This window comes from Lathamus discolor, chromosome 19, assembly GCF_037157495.1.
Source record: "Lathamus discolor isolate bLatDis1 chromosome 19, bLatDis1.hap1, whole genome shotgun sequence".
Lineage (NCBI taxonomy): Eukaryota > Metazoa > Chordata > Aves > Psittaciformes > Psittacidae > Lathamus > Lathamus discolor.
In genome coordinates this window covers 2,447,270-2,466,064 of record NC_088902.1, presented here as the reverse complement: position 1 = coordinate 2,466,064, position 18,795 = coordinate 2,447,270, and the positions used below count along the sequence as shown (strand labels likewise).

At 48.7% G+C, this 18,795-nt stretch overlaps 2 protein-coding genes across 7 annotated transcripts in view; one reads left to right on the top strand and one right to left on the bottom strand.

Moving 5' to 3' along the window:
• The first annotated feature begins 7,576 nt into the window (after window positions 1-7,576).
• TOMM6 (translocase of outer mitochondrial membrane 6) lies at window positions 7,577-8,637 on the top strand. Of its 2 annotated transcripts, none has more exons than XM_065698683.1 (3): window positions 7,577-7,719; window positions 8,078-8,176; window positions 8,381-8,637. In XM_065698683.1, the coding sequence occupies exons 1-2, from the start codon at window positions 7,601-7,603 to the stop codon at window positions 8,172-8,174; spliced, it is 216 nt and encodes a 71-aa protein (XP_065554755.1). In that variant the 5' UTR covers window positions 7,577-7,600; the 3' UTR covers window positions 8,175-8,176; window positions 8,381-8,637. The 2 variants fall into 2 exon arrangements, with proteins under 2 accessions (XP_065554755.1, XP_065554754.1); XM_065698682.1 differs by having other exon boundaries at window positions 7,584-7,719; window positions 8,300-8,637.
• Window positions 8,638-12,287: 3,650 nt separating this feature from the next.
• The window catches only part of USP49 (ubiquitin specific peptidase 49), a 30,337-nt gene continuing 23,829 nt past the window's right edge, over window positions 12,288-18,795 (bottom strand). For 4 of the 5 annotated variants that reach the window (XM_065698245.1, XM_065698244.1, XM_065698247.1 and 1 more), the window contains one exon: window positions 12,288-18,608. In XM_065698245.1, the coding sequence (XP_065554317.1) occupies window positions 18,415-18,608 (194 nt within the window). In that variant the 3' untranslated portion in view covers window positions 12,288-18,414. The remainder of the gene's footprint in view (window positions 18,609-18,795) is intronic. The other variant, XM_065698248.1, reaches the window with a different exon arrangement.

Below are 18,795 nucleotides of genomic sequence, written 5' to 3'. Positions count from 1 at the left end.
AGCAGCACTCCCAGGAAGTCCGAGGTACACACATACCGGTCAGACCTCCAGCCCTTTAACATCTGCCTTGTGTGAGGGGCTGAGAGCAGTGGGAGGCTTTGCTGCTGGCTGGGAACGCTTTGATAACAGCCTGGTCCAAACGGGTCAGTCCAGCAGCAGCAACTCCTGCGCGGATAGGGAGCATGGAGACAAGCTTTTGACCTTGCAGGAATGTAGGAGGAGATAAGAGAGAAGAGGAAGGCCTGAGAGGAGCTCGCAGATACCAAATGTCAGCAAAGGAGGAGATAAAAGGGAAAGCAAAAAGCATGGAATAAAATCCGCCAACGATGCAAGTGAGCTCGCAGGGACGGGGCAGCCCCTCAGCGCTGACTGCTCCTCAAGGCTGCTCCCACCGGGCAGATAACACACAGCTGGTCGGCTAATTATAGTCCCTGTTATAAAAATTCACCACAGCTGTGAATTTGTCTGATTAATTTTATTTACAATTGATTAGTATTGAGAGGCAATAAGCAAGCAGCGCTGGGTGCGCCGGGGAGTCTCCGCTCCACCACCGACGCACACCTATTCCCAAAGATTCTGTCTTTTATACTCTTTTGTACCCGGTACACGTGTCCTTTCACATCCTGTATACCATGGTGTGAGGAATGTGGGTGTGATTCGTGTCAGTAACTCAGAAAACTATTGAATTTATTTTTGCATTTAACTGTATTAACCACGATAAACTTTAAACTAACACATGCTTATGCAAGGTTGTAACCTCAAGCACGGACGTACAGATATGCTGATGCTAAGCCTGATGCTAACTGCAGATGTCCGGTAATGTAAACAAGGCTTGACACCTATTGCGTAGAAGTCACAAAACAGGAAGATTTAAGACCTTTGATTCAGCAGTCTTCAAGGAAGGAAGATAAAGACCTCTAGCAGCAGACTGGCGCAGACTCGGACACTTTACAATATGTGAAAGGACACGTATACCAGATACAAAGGAGTATAAAAGGACAGAATCTTTGGGAACAGGTGTGCGTCGGTGGTGGAGCGGAGACTCCCCGGCGCACCCAGCGCTGCTTGCTTATTGCCTCTCAATACTAATCAATTGTAAATAAAATTAATCAGACAACTTCACGTCTGTGGCAAGTTTTTATGACAATGGTATGGTCTGAGTCTGCGCCAGTCTGTTGCTAGGGGGTCTTGATCTGCCTCCTTGAAGGCTGCTGAATCGAAGGTCTCGAGTCTTCCTGTTCGGTGACCTTTTATACAATAAGTGTTAAGCTTGCACAAGCCTTGTTTACCTTACCGGATATCTGCGGTTAGCATAAGGCTTAGTTTCAGCGTATCTATACGTCCTTGTTTGGACATAACATGCTTGTGGTGACAATCTTGCATAAGCATGTATTAGTTGGTTAGTTTAAAGTTTATCTCTGTTAATATAGTTTAATGCAAAAATTAATTCGATAGTTTTCTAAGTTACTGACACGAATCACACCCGTATCCCTCACATCTCTAATAGCTATAAATCAATTAACTAACTGGGCAGCTCAATTAGCAATTTGGGATTTGGGATGGGAATGCAGCAGCAGCAGGGAGAATGGTGGCTGCAGCACATCCCCTTGAGAGCTGAGCGGCTCCAGATCAGGAGGGGATCCAGAGCAGGAGGGCAATGAGCTCCTGGGAAGCAGGGAAATCGGAGCCATGGGACAGCGATGCCAATTGCTAGAAACTGTGTAAGGATAAGCTCCTCTGCTAAAATCTTGGTATAATAATAAAGGTCCCATTATAGTTACAACCCTGCAGCCAGTTCTCATTCCACACAGGAGCTTTCCTGTCCCTGCAGCGCTGGGGGTCACCCCACAACGATGCAAACCACGCTGGCTTTGGGGCTCTGCAGCCAGCATCCCCGCTGGGGCCGGGTCACTTCAGCACATCGCAGCCCCGCAGGCTGCTTTTCCCAGCTCTGGCCCAGGGAGCGCAGGAGCTGGCGTGGGGCTGAGGCTCCATCCGGGTGCAGCGCCCTGGTCCTGGCTCACGCCGTCCTGCTGCAGCCAGGCAGCGCGGTGACCTCGGCTCTTCTGTCCTGGAGTGTTTGCTGTGGAAGCACACGGGCACCACCGTGTCTCACCAGGGAGCAGGGAAACGGAGGCAGGGCCACCAGCAGTGACATCAGGGCACGGGCATTGGGAAAAGGGGATGGGGAAGGGCCAGTGCCAGGAGTGAGTGAGCTCATGGGGACTGCTCCCTCCTGACGGGAACGGGCACCTCCTGCAGCGGTGTCCGGGGGTGGAGGGGAGGGGGGTGCAGAGAAGCTTTTTCCCCCTCCTAAAAAGCCACGAAGGCTGAGAGGGAGCTGCCGGAGCGGGGGGAAAGGGCTGGGCCCTGCTGGTGCTCACGGCAAAGGAGTCATGGAACCCCAGCCTGCTTTGTGCTGAAGGGCCCTTAGAGCTCCTCCAGCTCCAACCCCTGCCACGGGCAGGGACCCCTTCCACTGGAGCAGCTTGCTCCAAGCCCCTGTGTCCAACCTGGCCTTGAGCACTGCCAGGGATGGGGCAGCCACAGCTTCTCTGGGCACCCTGTGCCAGCGCCTCAGCACTGTACCTCGCTGGTGTCCCTTTATATGTACGACTGCTATTTTATTTGGCATTTTCAATGCCCCCAGAACTCGCCGAATTAATTCTGGGTGTATCAGTTCTTTTCCCTGTGAGTTAACAAATCCTCTTTCCTCCCATATTTTTCCAAAAGTGTGTACTACTCCGAACGCATAGCGTGAGTCTGTATATATAGTTCCATCCTTTCCCTTCAGTGACACTAATGCTTTCCACAATGCATACAGCTCACAGGCTTGAGCCGACCAACTGGCACTCAGGGGGCCTGATTCTATTGTCTTAAATTCTCCTTTTTCCAACTTAACGATGGCATATCCGGACAATCGTTTACCTTCCACTATTCGTGATGACCCATCTATAAATAATACTTCTCCACATTGTAGTTCTTCTTCTTCTAAATCTGGCCTAATGCGTATCTGTTGTTCAATTGTTTGAAAACAATTGTGCACTAGTTCATTACCTTCTCCTGGGTATAGAAATTCAGTGGGGTTAACTGCTCCAATAGTTTTCAAAGATAGTTTAGGGGATTCTGTAAGTATTCCCTCATACTTTAATAATCGGCTATCTGTAAGCCATTTTTCTGCTTGTTGTTGTAACACTCCCCTGATGTTATGAGGCGCATATAAGACAACTTCTCCGTTAAAGGTAAGGCGATTCGTTTCCTCAAGTAATAAGGCAGCAGCAACAATGATTTGTAAACAACTCGGCCAACCCCTGCTCACAGGGTCCAACAGCTTTGATAGCTATGCCACCGGTTTCTTCTGTCCGGCCCATTCCTGAGTTAATCCTCCGAATGCCGTTCCTTCATGTATGTTAACAAATAAAAGGAATGGCCGCTTTAAATCTGGTAGGCTTAAAACCGGTGCTTGACTTAGCTCTCTTTTGAGACTGACAAACTGCTCTTGATCCTGAGGGGTCCACTTGGGTATTTTGTCTTTAGACAGTTGTTCATATAAGAATTTAACTTTAAAGCTATAATTTTCTATCCATAGCCTACAATACCCAAATAGCCCTAATGCCTGCCGAATTTGCCTCTTAGTGACAGGCACAGGTAATTCCAAAATTCCTTTAATGCGCTCTGGATCCAATATCTTCTGGCCGTTAAAGAAATAATGTCCCAAATATTTCACTTTTTCCTCCACAAATTGTAACTTTTCTTGTGATACCCGTAGGCCCTTTTGTGCAAGAAAGTTTAGAAGTCGAATGCTTTCTTTTCTTACATCCTCCTTATTATTCCCTGCTACGAGCAGATCATCTACATACTGTAACAGCACGCTCCCCGTTTGTACCTGGTATTCTTTTAAGAGCTCTTCCAGGGCCTGTCCAAACAGATTAGGGGACTCAGTGAACCCCTGGAGAAGCACGGTCCATCTCAATTGCTGTCTACGGCCTGTCTCTATGTCTTCCCATTCAAAGGCAAAATAATCACGGCATTCTTCTGCCAGTGGACAGGCCCAAAAGGCATCCTTTAAATCAGCCACACTATACCAGGAGTTATGGGGTCCTAGTTTGCTTAGCAGTGTGTATGGATTTGCTACTACAGGGAACCGGGTGATGGTTCTTTTGTTTATTTCCCTTAAATCATGTACGAGCCGATATTTCCCATTTGGTTTCTTTACAGGCAAAATGGGGGTGTTAAAGGGTGACATACAAGACTCTAAGATTCCTTGTGCTAACAATTGATCAATTTCTGGCTTTAATCCTCTCCGTCCTTCTAGGGATATGGGATATGGGATATTGCCTTACCCTCACAGGTATGTGGGGTTCGGAAATTTGGATTTTAATCGGTGGAATTTCCAGTCTACTAATTGTGTCCGGAGAGTACCAGGCATCGGGGTTAATTTGTTTTTGATCATCCACGGTCAAAGGATAAGCAGACACTGTTAGCTCTTGATTTTTCACTTTAATTTCTAATTGCAATTCAACAATTACATCTCGTCCTAACAGATTAACTTCTGCTTCGGGGACGAGCAAGAGTTCACCCATTCCAAATTTATTTTCAGTTTCAAATACCACATTTTTGATTTTGCTTACTTTAAAGGGTTCTCCTTTTGCCCCAATTACTTGTACTTTTTCAGGGGAAACTTTACATCCCTCAGGTATTTGCTTAATAGTTGATTTCTCAGCCCCAGTGTCTATTAAAAAGGTGAACTCTTGTTTATGGGGACCTATTTTTAATTTTATCAAGGGCTCATGATGACTCCGGTCCCCTAAAATATAGAGCCCCTGACTCTCCTATTCCGTTTTCAATATTTCCTCATCCCTGATCCTTTTTCTGCAATTCTTCTTTATATGTCCCTTCTTTCCACAGTAAAAACAACATCTCTGTTCCTTCTCTACTACTACATTCCCTTGTTTCGTTCCAGCAGATCTGTGTTCACCAGTTTGCCCTTTGCGATCCTCTCTGACCGCTGCTACCATCATTTTTACTTGTCGCTTGCTGCTCTCTTCTTCCTGCCTTACGTAGACTTTCTGAGCTTCTCTCAGTAATTCATCCAACCCTCTATTCTGCCAGTCTTCTAACTTTTCAATCTTCTTTCTGATGTCTTCCCATGATTTTGCCACAAACTGAGTTTTGAGGAGCGCTTGCCCTAAAGGGTCGTCTGGATTTACCGCAGAGTACAGCTGAAGGGCTTTCCTCAGTCGTTCCAGCCACTCAGTAGGGCTTTCATCTTTCTTTTGCATTTCATTAAATGCTTTATTGATATTCTGGCCACGGGGTACTGCTTCTCTAATTCCCTGAATTACTATAGTTCTCAGGTCCTGCATATGAGTTCTATGTACCGGATCTTGATTATCCCAATTAGGTCTTTGGAGTGGCCATTTAATATCTGCTTGGGGTCCCTGGACATGTTGAGCATCCCACAGTCTCATTCCTGCTCGTCTAATCATATCTCTTTCCTCAGTAGTAAATAATTGACCAAGGATAGATTGCATCTCATCCCAAGTATAAAGGTTTGGTCCCAAAAATTGATCTAATCTTTCTGCCACTCCGAGTGGGTCCTCAATTAAGTTTCCCATCTCGGTTCTTTTAAAATCTCGTAGGTCAGCCGAATTTAAGGGTACGGAAATATATCCGATCACAGGTTGAGGTCCCCCCATGGGTATTTCCCTTAGGGGGTACATCTGAGCTGCCCCTTTTTGACTCCTAGTTACGCGTCTAGGAGGAGGGGGAGACTCTTGTTCTGACTCCGGTGGGGGAGTGGATGCTCTGGGGACCTCTGGAGGGGCTGTGGGAGCAGGAGGAGGAATGTAAGGAGGGGGGGGTTAGAAGGGTTTTGTCTAACTCTTCCTTCTTTTTCTTTTGTTTAGTTTTTATCTCATTCAGCGGGTAAAGTCTAGCTCCCGGTCTTTCTAGCCACACTTCCGCATATTGACTCTCCTCCGGGTTAAGGGGTTTTTTATTATTAACCCAGAGGTTTAATTGCTGTCTTACCCAATCTTCTTCTGACCCATAGACTGGCCAAAAGACATTTTTAGAAATCTTCTTCCCTCCCTATATCTTAGTACAATATTCTATCATTTTTTGCTTATCTTTCCCTAGGGGTCCAGGGAAATATCTCCAATTGTCTAAGATATATGCCAGAGGGGTATTCTTAGGTACAATGGGTACCCATCCCATGGGAGTCGAAGGCTTGCTGCCCTTCGCCCCCATCTTCTGGAATATCCACAAACACACACTCACTCGCTCCCCTTGTTCCTGGCCCAGTCCCTCGCGGGAGATGGGAGACGCAGTACTTAAGGGTCCACCCTCGCTTGGTTCAGTATATCGAACCTCTCACTCGTTATATTCCAGAAAACCCAATGCCCCCCGAACGGCAAACCTGCGAACAAATTCGCGATATACTTACGCGTCCTGCGTCTTCATCCGGACTCCCGTGCACAGGATTTTATGGGATTTTACCCGTTTCTCCTTTGCTCATATTCTAGCATTTAGGTTCGTCGGTAAGGATGAGGGAAGCTGTTGGTCGCGGGGCCGCGAAATGTCGCGGGGCGCCTCCCCGGAGGACCAAAGCCACCGCTCCTTATCCGAGTCACGGCACCAGAAAATTGTTATAAATTGAGACCACAACGGATCATAATCCAATTCAAATTTTATTAATTATAGCAAGTAGAATATGAGCAAAGACAGCGCTGGACGACAGGGGAGCCTGCGCTCCGCCAACTGCCGTGCTGAGCAGTTCGAACAGCCCCTTTTTATACATCTGTACTTCCGTGTTCATGAAGTAGTGGAGGTACTCTGCGCATGCTTCAGCTGCTGCTACGGGGTCAACTTCTGTCTCCTGGTGGTCCTTGAGGCTGGAGTAAGAAGTCTTCCTCCTTTGTCCTATAGTTGACCTTTTACTCCTATGTCCTTATATGGAGCTTTCTGCCAGTTCCTGGAACATCCCACAGTTATCTTTAGTCAACATCTGCTATGTTTGCATAAGCGGTACTTGGTTTAGTTAGTGTAAGCGATTGCGGTTATCTTATCTTGCACAAGCTGTGTCTGGTGACTGTTTGAGTAAGTGGTTTCATATCTTTTGTTGCCTAACTTTTACATTGGGCTTAACAGAAATCTTAATAAACAATATCTTTATCCATAGTTTCTTACACAGGGAAGAGCTTCTGCCTAAGAGCTCAGCTCAGTCTCCCCTCGGGCAGGTTCAAGCCATTCCCCTTGGCCTGTCCCTACAGGCCCTTGTCCCAAGCCCCTCTCCAGGTTCCCCGCAGCCCCCTCGGGCTCTGGTGCCCCTTGCACCAAGCGGTGTCAGCGGAGGGAAGGGGGAGCTCGGCCAGGTCAGAGCAGGCGCCGGGCACAGGAGGCAGTGGGGCTGAGAACGGCACCGAAGCGGTTCCGGTTCCCGTTCCCGTTCCCGTTCCCCGGCTCCAGCCTCTCCGGAACGGCCGCGCGGGGCCGAACGCTCCCGGTGCAACGCCGGGGCCCGGCCATTTTCCCGTTTCCAGCGCCCCGGAAGTGACGCCATCGCGCAGCGACGGGGCGAGCAGGGGGAGGTGGCAGCATGGCGGCGGCGGCGGCGGCGGCAGCGGCACCGGGCGGGCAGGGCGCTGCCCCGCAGGGGCTGGGCGGGTGGCTGCGCAGCGCGTACCGCTTCGCCACCGACCGCAACGACTTCCGCAGGTGCGGGAGCGGGACCGGGATAGGGACCGGGATAGGGACCGGGATAGGGACCGGGAGCGGAACCGGGATCGGGACCGGGAGCGGAACCGGGATAGGGACCGAGAGCGGAACCGGGATCGGGATCGGAACTGGGATAGGGACCGGGAGCGGAACCGGGATCGGGATCAGAACTGGGATAGGGACCGGGAGCGGAACCGGGATCGGGACCAGGATCGGGATCGGGGACGGGATAGGGACCGAGAGCGGAACCGGGATCGGGATCGGGGACGGGATAGGGACCGGGAGCGGAACCGGGATAGGGACCGGGAGCGGGACCTGCAGTGGGGACGGGACCCAGCGCTTCCGGTCTCTCCCTTAGGAACCTGCTGGTGAACCTGGGGCTGTTCGCCGCTGGAGTCTGGGTCGCCCGGAACCTGACGGACATCGACCTGATGGCCCCGCAGCCCGTCCCGTAGCGGTGAGTCCCTCGGGAGCGGGTGTCCCGGTGCCAGGCGACCTCCGAGGGCTCCGGGAGGAGGGATCGATGGCACGGGGTGGTACCGAGCCCGCTGCTCCTTACCCTGCCTCATCGCCGGTACAGGGAGGAAGAGCTGCCGGGAAGCGCCCGCCGGGACCAGGAGCAGGGTTCGGCCGTTCCACCTTGCGCTGCCTTCGCCTGCAGGAGTGCGTCCCGTCCTCGTCCCGTCCTCATCCCGTCCTCGTCCCGTCCTCCTCCTCCTCCGCGCTGCTGCTCACACCTCAGCCCCGCCACGCCTGGAGCAGTGACAAAGGAGCGGGGGGGAAAGCTTTTAGATGCCAGAGGGAAGGTGGATTCCTCGTGCGAGGCTCACGAGTGGTGTCTTCAGGGATGTGAAGCCATCACGTGTGGGATTTTATTCTGTACCCCCGTCGAGATGGTGTTATAAAAACTTCGTCTTAGCCATTGTCTGATTCCGTTATTTTATTACAAGTGATTAATATCGGGAGGCAATAAGCAAGCAGCGCTGGGCGCGCCGGGGAGTCTCCGCTCCACCTAAGACGCACACCGGGGTCTTTGGGGTCCAGTCTCTTATACTTCTTGGTCCTGGGTCTCAGCCAATCCCTTCTTCTGTACCCGGATGCTGATGTGGCCCCTTTTCATTGTTCTTTTCTTGTTGCTGAGGTCTTCTTTTTTGGCGAAGAAACAACTGAACTCCTTGGTAATGTATTAACAGGAAAACATTTGTCACAAGCTTAACCGCAGCCCTAGTTCTCTTTGTTCTGTACACACAGAATCCCAAGGGTTGGAAGGGACCTCAAAAGATCATCTAGTCCAACCCCCCATACTTTTTATGTCTATCCGTCGAATACCTAAGTTTCACAATATCCTGCAACAGGATGTGTCTCTCAGTCACCCAACCATGCAAACATTTAGGCAGTTGGACAAAGGGATTATCCCTGTGTTTCTTCTTCTCGTTCATCATTGCATTGATAGGAACAAACATCATAGTTGCGATCGTTCTTATACATCTCACACGAAGTACAATGAGCACAAGGAGTTCCAAATTGGTGACACGAATCGTTCCTGTATATTCCACAATCCCCCCCACCTTGTTTTTTAATAACTCATTGATTCGTGTTTTGGCTTCCAGCCTAATGACCGCCTTTTGAGCCGCAGGTAATACTGGAGTCGTATTGGTTTTTAGTATCATCAGTGGGTGGGTTCCTTCCTTATTTGCCATTCCTGGTTCTAATGGCGTGGCGGTTAATTGCGTATTTTGCACAACCGTATGTATAAGTTTGGTAAAACATGGAATTATACAAGGAATAATTAACAATCCCCCGAATATTCCCAATACCACTATACCAACTTTAGTAATCCAGTCCCCATTAAAAAATCGTCCCCAAGATCCTAGCCCTCTGAAACTGATTCCATTCCATGTTTGTACTGGAACGTGAGCTATCTTTTTCATCTCTCTTATAAGTTCATTTATGGCCTTTCCTTCATCAATTTCTAAACAACAATTACTAAGATTAAATTTTCCACAAACCTTGAGCTAACAAATAATCTAAAGCCAGGCGATTCTGATGTATTGCAGTTCTCATTTTGGTATTTTGCTTCGCTATTAATCCTAATGCATCTCCTGTTTTACTATTTCTACTACAGCTTGTAATCTTAGGATCCTGTTCAGCATACATATAGGGGTCTTGTATCCCCAGGACCTGTCTTCCGCCCAAGTTGCCTGCTCATAGTAAGACATTATCCGTTCGGGTGGCCACTCATTGTCCTTCCAGTTACTAATGTGTAGTTCCCTTTTATATCGTTTCCTTCTTAGTTCATCTGTTTCTCTGTATAACTGGACTCCCAAACGTTCTCCTTGGCTTATAGGTAATAAAAGGAAACTAGGTCTGATACACATGATCCTGTCCAATTTTCAGGTAAAAATGCTACTTTATGCTACTTTACCACAGATCCAATAATGTCCATCTGGAGTGGGCCAACCGTTTGGTATATTAGTTCTGTTAGTCCAGTTACGGAATTGGTGATTGATTTCTATAGGATCTCCCCATTTTTCCCAGTCTTTCTTTCTTCTCTCCCATATATAACCTTCACAAAGCAAATTTCCTACTGGTTTGCCATCGTTTTCTAAATTTTGCCAACAACTTTTTCCAATTATATTTGTTTGGAAGATCCATTGCTGCCTCCTATTATTTCCTTCCTGATTTCTCCAGATTGCAGGATCGCTTATGTTACTCTCCATTGCTTCCCAGGGCCGTCTCTCTCCCTGGTTGCTTCCCCCACAAGCGTAGCAGTTGGTTACATTCAATGCTTTAGCTATATTTTCAACGAGATTTACGAAGAGATCTTTAGTAACAGTGGGAATTTCATATTGGACTCCTGTTTCCATTTCACGATAAAATGAGTTGAATAATAAATGATGTTGTATTGATTCCTTAACACTTTCCATAATTTTAATTTGGACTATAGCTCCCGGATCCTTTCCTGTAGCCCGTATTTTAATTCCAAATTCCTTAATTTTCTTATTTTTCCATTTTCCAGTATTCATGATAGTTAGATTGAGTAGGGTACATTTGTGTGGCCCACAGTCTGGCTTTACTGGGGTATTTTGAATAAAGGCTTCTAAAAAAGGGAAATATAACCCTCATTTTCAAGAAGGGAAAATGGAAGACCCGGGGAATTACAGAGCAGTCAGTCTCACCTCTGGGCCTGGCAAAATCTTGGACCACATTCTCCTGGAAGGCAGGCTAAGGCACATGAAAAACAAGGTGTTTGGTGACAGCCAGCATGGCTTCACTAAGGGGAAATCCTGCCTGACCAATCTGGTGGCCTTCTATGATGGGGCTATGGAACTGATGGAGAAGGGTAGAGCAGTTGATGTCATCTACCTGGACTTGTGCAAAGCGTTTGACACTGTCCCACACGACATCCTTGTCTCTAAATTGGATGGACCACTCGGTGGATAAAGAACTGGCTGGACGGCTGCACACAAAACAGTTGTGGTCAATGGCTCGATGTCCGGCTGGAGACCGGTAACGAGTTGTGTCCCTCAGGGATCGGTGTTGGGCCCGGTCTTGTTTAACATCTTCATCGCTGACATCGACAGTGGGATTGAGTGCGCCCTCAGCAAGTTTGCCGATGACACCAAGCTGTGTGGTCCGGTTGATCCGCTGGAGGGAAGGGATGCCATCCAGAGGGACCTTGACACGCTTGTGAGGTGGGCTGATGCCAACCTTATGAAGTTCAACCACGACAAGTGCAGGGTCCTACACCTGGGTCGGAGCAATCCCAGGCACAGCTACAGGTTGGGCAAAGAAGAGATTCAGAGTGGCCTTGAAGAGAAGGACTTGGGGGTGCTGGTCGATGAGAAAATGAACATGAGCCGGCTGCAGTGTGCGCTCGCAGCCCAGAAACCAACCGTATCCTGGGCTGCATCAAAAGGAGCGTGACCAGCAGGGCGAAGGAGGTGATCCTGCCCCTCTGCTCTGCTCTTGTGAGACCTCACCTGGAGCATTGTGTGCAGTTCTGGTGTCCTCAACATAAAAAGGACATGGAACTGCTGGAACAAGTCCAGAGGAGGCCACGAGGATGATCAGGGGCTGGAGCACCTCCCGTATGAAGACAGGCTGAGGAAGTTGGGGCTGTTCAGCCTGGAGAAGAGAAGCTGCGTGGGGACCTCAGAGCAGCTTCCAGTGTCTGAAGGGGGCCTATAGGGATGCTGGGGAGGGACTCTTCATCAGGGACTGTAGTGACAGGACAGGGGGTAACGGGTTCAAACTGAAACAGGGGAAGTTCAGGCTGGATCTAAGGAGGAAATTCTTTCCTGTTAGGGTGGTGAGGCACTGGAATGGGTTGCCCAGGGAGGTTGTGAGTGCTCCATCCCTGGCAGTGTTCAAGGCCAGGTTGGATGAAGCCTTGTGTGGGATGGTTTAGTGTGAGGTGTCCCTGCCCATGGCAGGGGGGTTGGAACTGGATGATCTTGAGGTCCTTTCCAACCCGAACTATTCTATGATTCTATGACACGAGTCATTCCTGTATATTCCACAATGGTTGTTAAAGTCTGTACAATAATGACACGACCCGCTGGGAGTTCTGGTTTTGTGTCGTTTTTAATAAGAAAACTTCCGCTTACAAAAAACAAGGTGTAAAAAGAGTAAAGATTTACAAAAAAATCATAAAAACATGATTTATATTCCACACCCCAAAGACAAAGGAAGGGAGTCCAGGCCTGGGGTGGCCACGGGCCCCACCGGCTGCTTATCCAAAGGGAAAACCAAACCTGTGATGAGGCCCAAATGTTTCCTGGGTGATGTCTGGATGAGATAATGCTGGGATGCTTTAGGGAATGATGGCTGTGAGTGGGAAGGAGAAGCCATTTGGTGTTGCATAGCATTTTAGTGCCCTGCGCTGAGCCTGAACTTGCCGTTGGGGAACAGCAGAAGCACCATGTGGGAGCCGTGGCTGTGATTCGGCTACGTTACATGACGGCTCCTTGAGGATGCTGTTTGTCGAGCACAGGAACTTCCCGGCCCTGAGCAGGACGGCAGCGCGATTGCCATGTGGCTGCAGGTTCTTTGGCCAGTCCCACATGGGTTTTAGGGTAAGACATTCATGTTTAGTGACAGAACTGCCCCTCGCTTGCCCCGGGGGGAACCTCGCTCCACTCCCCACACAGCCTCCTAAAACCACTGTTTTCAAAGCGGGTTTTTGACCATCCTGTAAAGAAATGGAAGTTCCTTTGAAGTAGGGATAATCCAAGTTACGCAGAAAGAGTTTCTGCAGGAAAAGGAGATTAATTAGAACACGAAGTCACTTGATGGTTAATCTCTGTTTTGATTGGGAACACACTAATCCCCCGAGGCTGGGGGGTCAGGCTGGGGGCAGTCCCTGCAGTTAAGTACATGAAGCTGCCACAGGGGACTTACTGGCTGTTGTCTTAAACCCGCGCCTGAACTAAAAGCAGCTGAAGCCACGATTAGGAGCACGATGAATTACGAACTGAAGGAGCAAGCGCACGTGCCCCGCGCTGTGAGGCGGCTGGACGGATCGCCAGCCACGTTCAGGAGCTAATCGGATTCTCTTGTCCCTTGTTGCTGCCTGCAAGTGTCCTTGAAGCCGGGTCTGGTTCATGAGCACAGCACTGCACGCACCAGCTGAAGTCATGAGGGATGGAACAGAAACTCCAAGCAGAAACTAGAGGCTGCTCTGACTTGAAGCCACTGAAAACATCAGGAAACCCACCCTGGGAAGCGGTGCAGCTTTCCCAAGGGGATTTCGCACCCAGGGAAACCTCATCCTCTGCCAACAGCACCCTTCCAGCAGCCTTAACTTAGAGCAGGATTAACTGTCTGAAAGTGCTGATGATTAGCTTTAGTTCTGCCCTTCCTCAAGTCAACAGAGCAGTCGCACAGCCCCCTGCCCAAGCCCATTGCACCCTCAGGGCACTCACACGGGCAGCTCTTGTCTTGGAGCAGCTGCCTGAAGTTTCTAAGCTGTGTTTAAGCTTCTCTTATGGAAAGGCAGACCTGCCAAACGCAAGTTTCACTGAAAACGAACTCGATTCACTTGTTCCTTTCCTGTAAACTGATCGATGTATAGAGCTGTGGCTTAATGTTTGTAACTGCTTAACCAAAGCTGACATTAAACAGGGAGAAAAATAGGACCCAATCTCTCTTACTCGGGCTCTGGGTTGCCAGTGATAAGTTACTGCAGTTTACCCATCTGATAAAGTAGGCAGTAAGAAACGGCTTTAAGGGCCAGGCCTAGTAGCATCATTTAATACATGTAAGGAGGGTGAAGAGGACACTCACTATGAAGATACCATTCCCCATCGGAGGTGTGGAGCTACGCAGCCCTGGGCCCTGGGCAAAAGGGCACACAACAGCAGCAGCCCAAAAGGAAACAGTCACTGGTTGGCGCAGGTAACTGATGTAAGTCGCTTTTGATCATTGAAACACATGGGTTCATAAACTTAGAAGCTTGGTGGAATGCTTCACATCCCCTATCTGCAGTAGCTAGGTATCAATATTAATGTAATAGACACCAAAAACCCCACTGAATTGAGGTTCTATACTCCCAGAGGCAATAAATTCTTCACCTAAGTCCTCCCTGTCCCATCTGAAACCTGCTGGAGGGATTAGCTGCACACACAAAGGCAGTGTTCAGAGCTTGGATTTTGCTGTTCACCTCGAAGAAGGGACACTTGGGCACCTTACACACCTGTAGTTATTGCATATTGAACTTACACAGGCATAACCACAGCAGGGTTCTGCTCACGTGTGGAAGCATTTGCCAGGCTGCTACGGGGAAACCTGTGCAAACGCTGCCAGGATGATGGGAACTCTTATCTAAAAAGCCAAACCTAATCCACTTTTGCATAAGCTGTTATTTGAAGGGGTACAAATACACAGAGCTCAGACGTGTAGCACTCAAATCCTCCTTTCTGAGCTTGTCGGTGCTGCTGAGGACTTACCAAGGTTTCTGTCCCATGCAAAACGTTATTGGATCCAAGGCACCAAATCTAAGGAATCATACAAAAGTAGCCCACCCATCTGTACTGGCAGGTAAAACTCATCTCCCTGTCTCTCCTTTATATAGTTCTCCATTTGCTGCCTCACATTAACAACATCCAAGCCAGACCATAGAATAGTCCTGGTCAGAACTAATGAGGTGGGAGGGAAATGAGGGTATTTTCAGTGCTTTGCAGAGGAGCTGGTTTTGCAGTGTGCATAGTTTAACGTGGCCATGCAGGCAATAAAGGGCAACAGAACGGCCAATCTCTGTAACTGACTTGCTAGCGCAATAAAGTTAGTTAAGATACAGTGGTTTCCATCAATGACGGCAGATGCTGTATCATGCCTGGCCATGGATACATCAAGAGTCTTCATTCCTAAAAACCTAACATTAAGGAATGCCAATTTACTCACAAGTTGGATGCAATAAGGATATGCTAGGAACAGTTCTGTCCCAACGGCTGCTCCTCCCGAGCCCATCTGCCAGCATTCAAAGGCTTCCTGCACCTTCACGTGTGCTCTGAGCATCCCTCAAGGCAAATGACTCCTTGCTACAGGACTGGAACCCCCAGTACAGGAAATCCCAGTGCACAGAGAAACCAGTTCTGCTCCCAGTTGTACCAAAAGCAAGGATTTTGTGTTGCAGACACTCAACTTGGAACTCATGACTGCAACCACTGACTCCAGTCAAGTCACATCACCTGCCTGTGTATTTGCAAGAGTAGAGCCCAAACCTGGAGTTATTCTAATACGCATCAATCTATTAGCAGGATTTGAAGCCATAGCATTACAGGAGGGACAAAGTTTGCTTTACAGGCTAATGATATAGCATCTTCATCTTACTGATGGAGAGAGGTAACTTCCAATCTGAATTTCTGGCAAGCAGGACACTATAAAACAGTGTCTACCATGGAGGGAGCACTGGGCTATGCTTATATAAAGAAGCCTGCAGTAGACAAATATAAACCAAACAGCATAAAACATGCTATACGCTCTCGCTTCCAAATAAAAGCTGAATATTACAGAAACCTCACAGTGTTGGAAAAAGCAAGTTTAATTCCTTTGCAGTATAAATTCATTCCTTCCCTATCAGGGCAATCACTTTCTGACTGCAGTATCCCCACACCTCAGCACAACCGAGCTGATGTCACACGCGGAGAGGCCACTCATGTCAAAAGGTGTCACCAGCAAATGCTACCAAACGTGCCCCCCCTCCATGCCTCGTGTGACAACTGAATTCAACTCTTAATGCCAAACGCTCAGTCAAAAGGCGAGCATCACAGCAGAGAGCCTCAGCTCCCTGCAGGATCAATGGATGCTGCACCAAGGTTTGCTTTCCTGTTGAGTTGGACACACACAGGACTGAGGGATTCAGAGGGAACGTGCATTTGGTAGCCACAGTAAACTGTGACTGCCACTTAGGAGGATATAATCCTCGTATTTAAGAGCGGACAGGCCTGGAAGGATGGATGCGTGGGAAAAATACCAGTTTTCCTTTCCACCTCCAAGATGAAAAAGGCAATTTTAAGCACTATTTTCCCCTTGAATTCTCTTTTTGACACATAGCATTCCCAGAGCTATGAACCCCTCATGTGTCTGATAATCCCAAGATTCTGATTCTTCCAGGAATGTCAACTTCTACCTGTGCTGAAGCCAACTCAGCCTCCCCTGCAGTCAGCAGCCACAATTACTGCTACTGGGTCTCAATTTAGCCTCTTGCATTTTATTCACTGGTAGTAAATTCCCTACCGAGTAAATACAAGGATACAAAGACATTCACTGAAATCCCTGCGGACACTGCTACATCTACAGAACCAGAACTACAACTTCTGACAGAGTCCTATGGGAACTGGTTTAAAACTGTCTTGTCTCCAACAGAATTCGAGCCTATGGTGTCAAAACGAGACCGAATTGCCAAAAAAGACAGGTTTTGGCGACTCAAAAAGCAGCACATTGCTCAGACACACGGGAAATGGGGAACCTCAAGGACAGAGACCTGGCACCACACTGTGCTCTGCTCGCTGTGCTCCCCTCTGCATGGCTGCAGCGAGGAACAGCAGCCACAGCAGCACAGACCAATGTGCCCAGAGGACAGAACAGTCACAGTAGTGGCACTGGAAATGGAGGAAGAGCGTTTGGGAGACTTACCTCTTCCCCCCTCCACCACCAGCATAAGGTTGTCGGGGTGTGTGTGATGGGCAAACGCTGCCAAGAACAGAAAAAGAGGGAGGAAGAGAACCACTTGTATAACTTCGCTACCTGAAAATGGAACCGTTTTTTAAGAAGCTCATATTTGAGGTTATTTCACCTTGAACCACCCCCCCCTCCCCAGACCATGAAGACTGACAGACATCGTGTCTCCTTAGAGGATTCAGATTTGACCATGAAATGTGAACTGCCAAACCCCAACTTAGAAAAACACACCTGAGGCGCAACTGTAGGCTGAGAAGTGACTGTCAATAGTCAGCTAAGGCCCTGTGTTTCCCACAGAATTCCAGACCCAAGACGATCACAGATACAGACGTTTTCGGAGCCTTTCGAACCCAACGTGGAATCTGACATTGAAGTACATTCCTTCCCTTTATGGCCCAGCAGAAACAAAGACGGCGGAGGCTGAGTGCTGCACAACCTCCTTTGTGTGACAACTGCAATCCACGGGCATTGCCCTTAGAGGAGCAAGAGGAGCAGCCTCTCACTGTTGTGGTCTCACCACCACCCTGTTCCCCTAAGGGAAACATGCCACGCTTGTATGAAAGTGCTACTTTGCCAGTGTAAGATGCCTCCGTGCCACCCGCTTCTGCTGTCACAGCCAGGGCTCAGGCTCCTCTGTCATCCTGATGACCAAGCTATGCCAGCAGAAGCCTGCAGCACAGGCTTTGCTTTTGCTGCCACTGTAAACAGATTTGACACACTGCTACATTCCCGGTTTACGACCGAGTTTTGTGTTTGAAACAGACTTCTTTCCAGAGCAGAACTCTTTTCAAATCACATTCCTTGTGAATTTAGCTGCCGGTTCAGTTCAGCCCGCAGAACAAACCATCGAGGGTGCACACAGCCCCAGAAACAGAGGAGGAGAGCTGCAGACAAAGCTTGCCCACCATGGGTTTGCCCTCGATGGATGGCCAAGAACTTGGTATCCCAGAGACTGCTGAGGCCCTGGGCAGTATTATCCCTGGTTGAAGAGCATTTAACATTTCTCTAGCAAGAACAGCTCTGAGGGCCATCAACTCCATCTATCCAACAACTGTCCCAACAAATACCTGGGTGATCTGCGTTTCAAACCTTGGCAATGTGAACAGCAATGGAAGGGGAGGGGACTGTACCTGCTCCTGCTGCAGTTTTATCAGCATTACCAGGTACTGAAGGTTTTTGAAGCCAGCTGAAAAGCTTCAGTATCCTGGTTGTGCTCATCTCTTACACGCCTTACCCAAATCCTTTTTGAGATGAGGGATACACAGCATCAAACCTTCCCATTTCATTCTGGGAGCATACTGGACGACAAGATGCTTTCTAACCAAGATTCTGACTGCAACCTTACGTGTCAGAACGGCACAGCTCGACAGGCTTTTCCAGACCCTGTGTGGCCAATGTCAAGAGCTGATCCCCCTCCTGCAGCGAGCCTTTTTCTCCTACAAAGAGGAAAGATGTGAACGCCAATGGCTGTAAAGGAAACGGAGGCTGTCGGTTGAGTCACGGAGCTCCCCATCATGGGAATGTCAATCTTCTGTCCTTACTATCACTGTGTCTGGATGGCACCTGAGCTTGGAGTTGTTTTTCTGAGATTCTTGCTTTGTCCTGCACTGTTCTTTGAGTGTAAAACAGAATGTAGGCCTGGGTTTTGCACACCTCCTCCACACTACATACATTCAGTTTGGAGTCATTGCAGTGGACCCAAAAACCTAGGAATCAAAGTGAGAAAGAGGATATTAGTAAGGGAGGCGTTAACTCCTTCTGAATGCATTTTGGAATGGTTCAGAGGAAACATCCACAGAGAAAAAGGGCAGCAGAGGAGAAAAGGCATCACTATCGTTTCCTCTCTGGATGCTTTGGAAAGGAGCTCCTGATCTGGAAAACATTTGGACTGTT

Bases quoted from the DNA above. Each gene is read 5' to 3' on its own strand.
- TOMM6 (XM_065698683.1), top strand. From the start codon at position 7,601: ATGGCGGCGGCGGCGGCGGCGGCAGCGGCACCGGGCGGGCAGGGCGCT. The intron at 7,720-8,077 runs GTGCGGGAGCGG...TCTCTCCCTTAG, and splicing joins GACCGCAACGACTTCCGCAG to GAACCTGCTGGTGAACCTGG.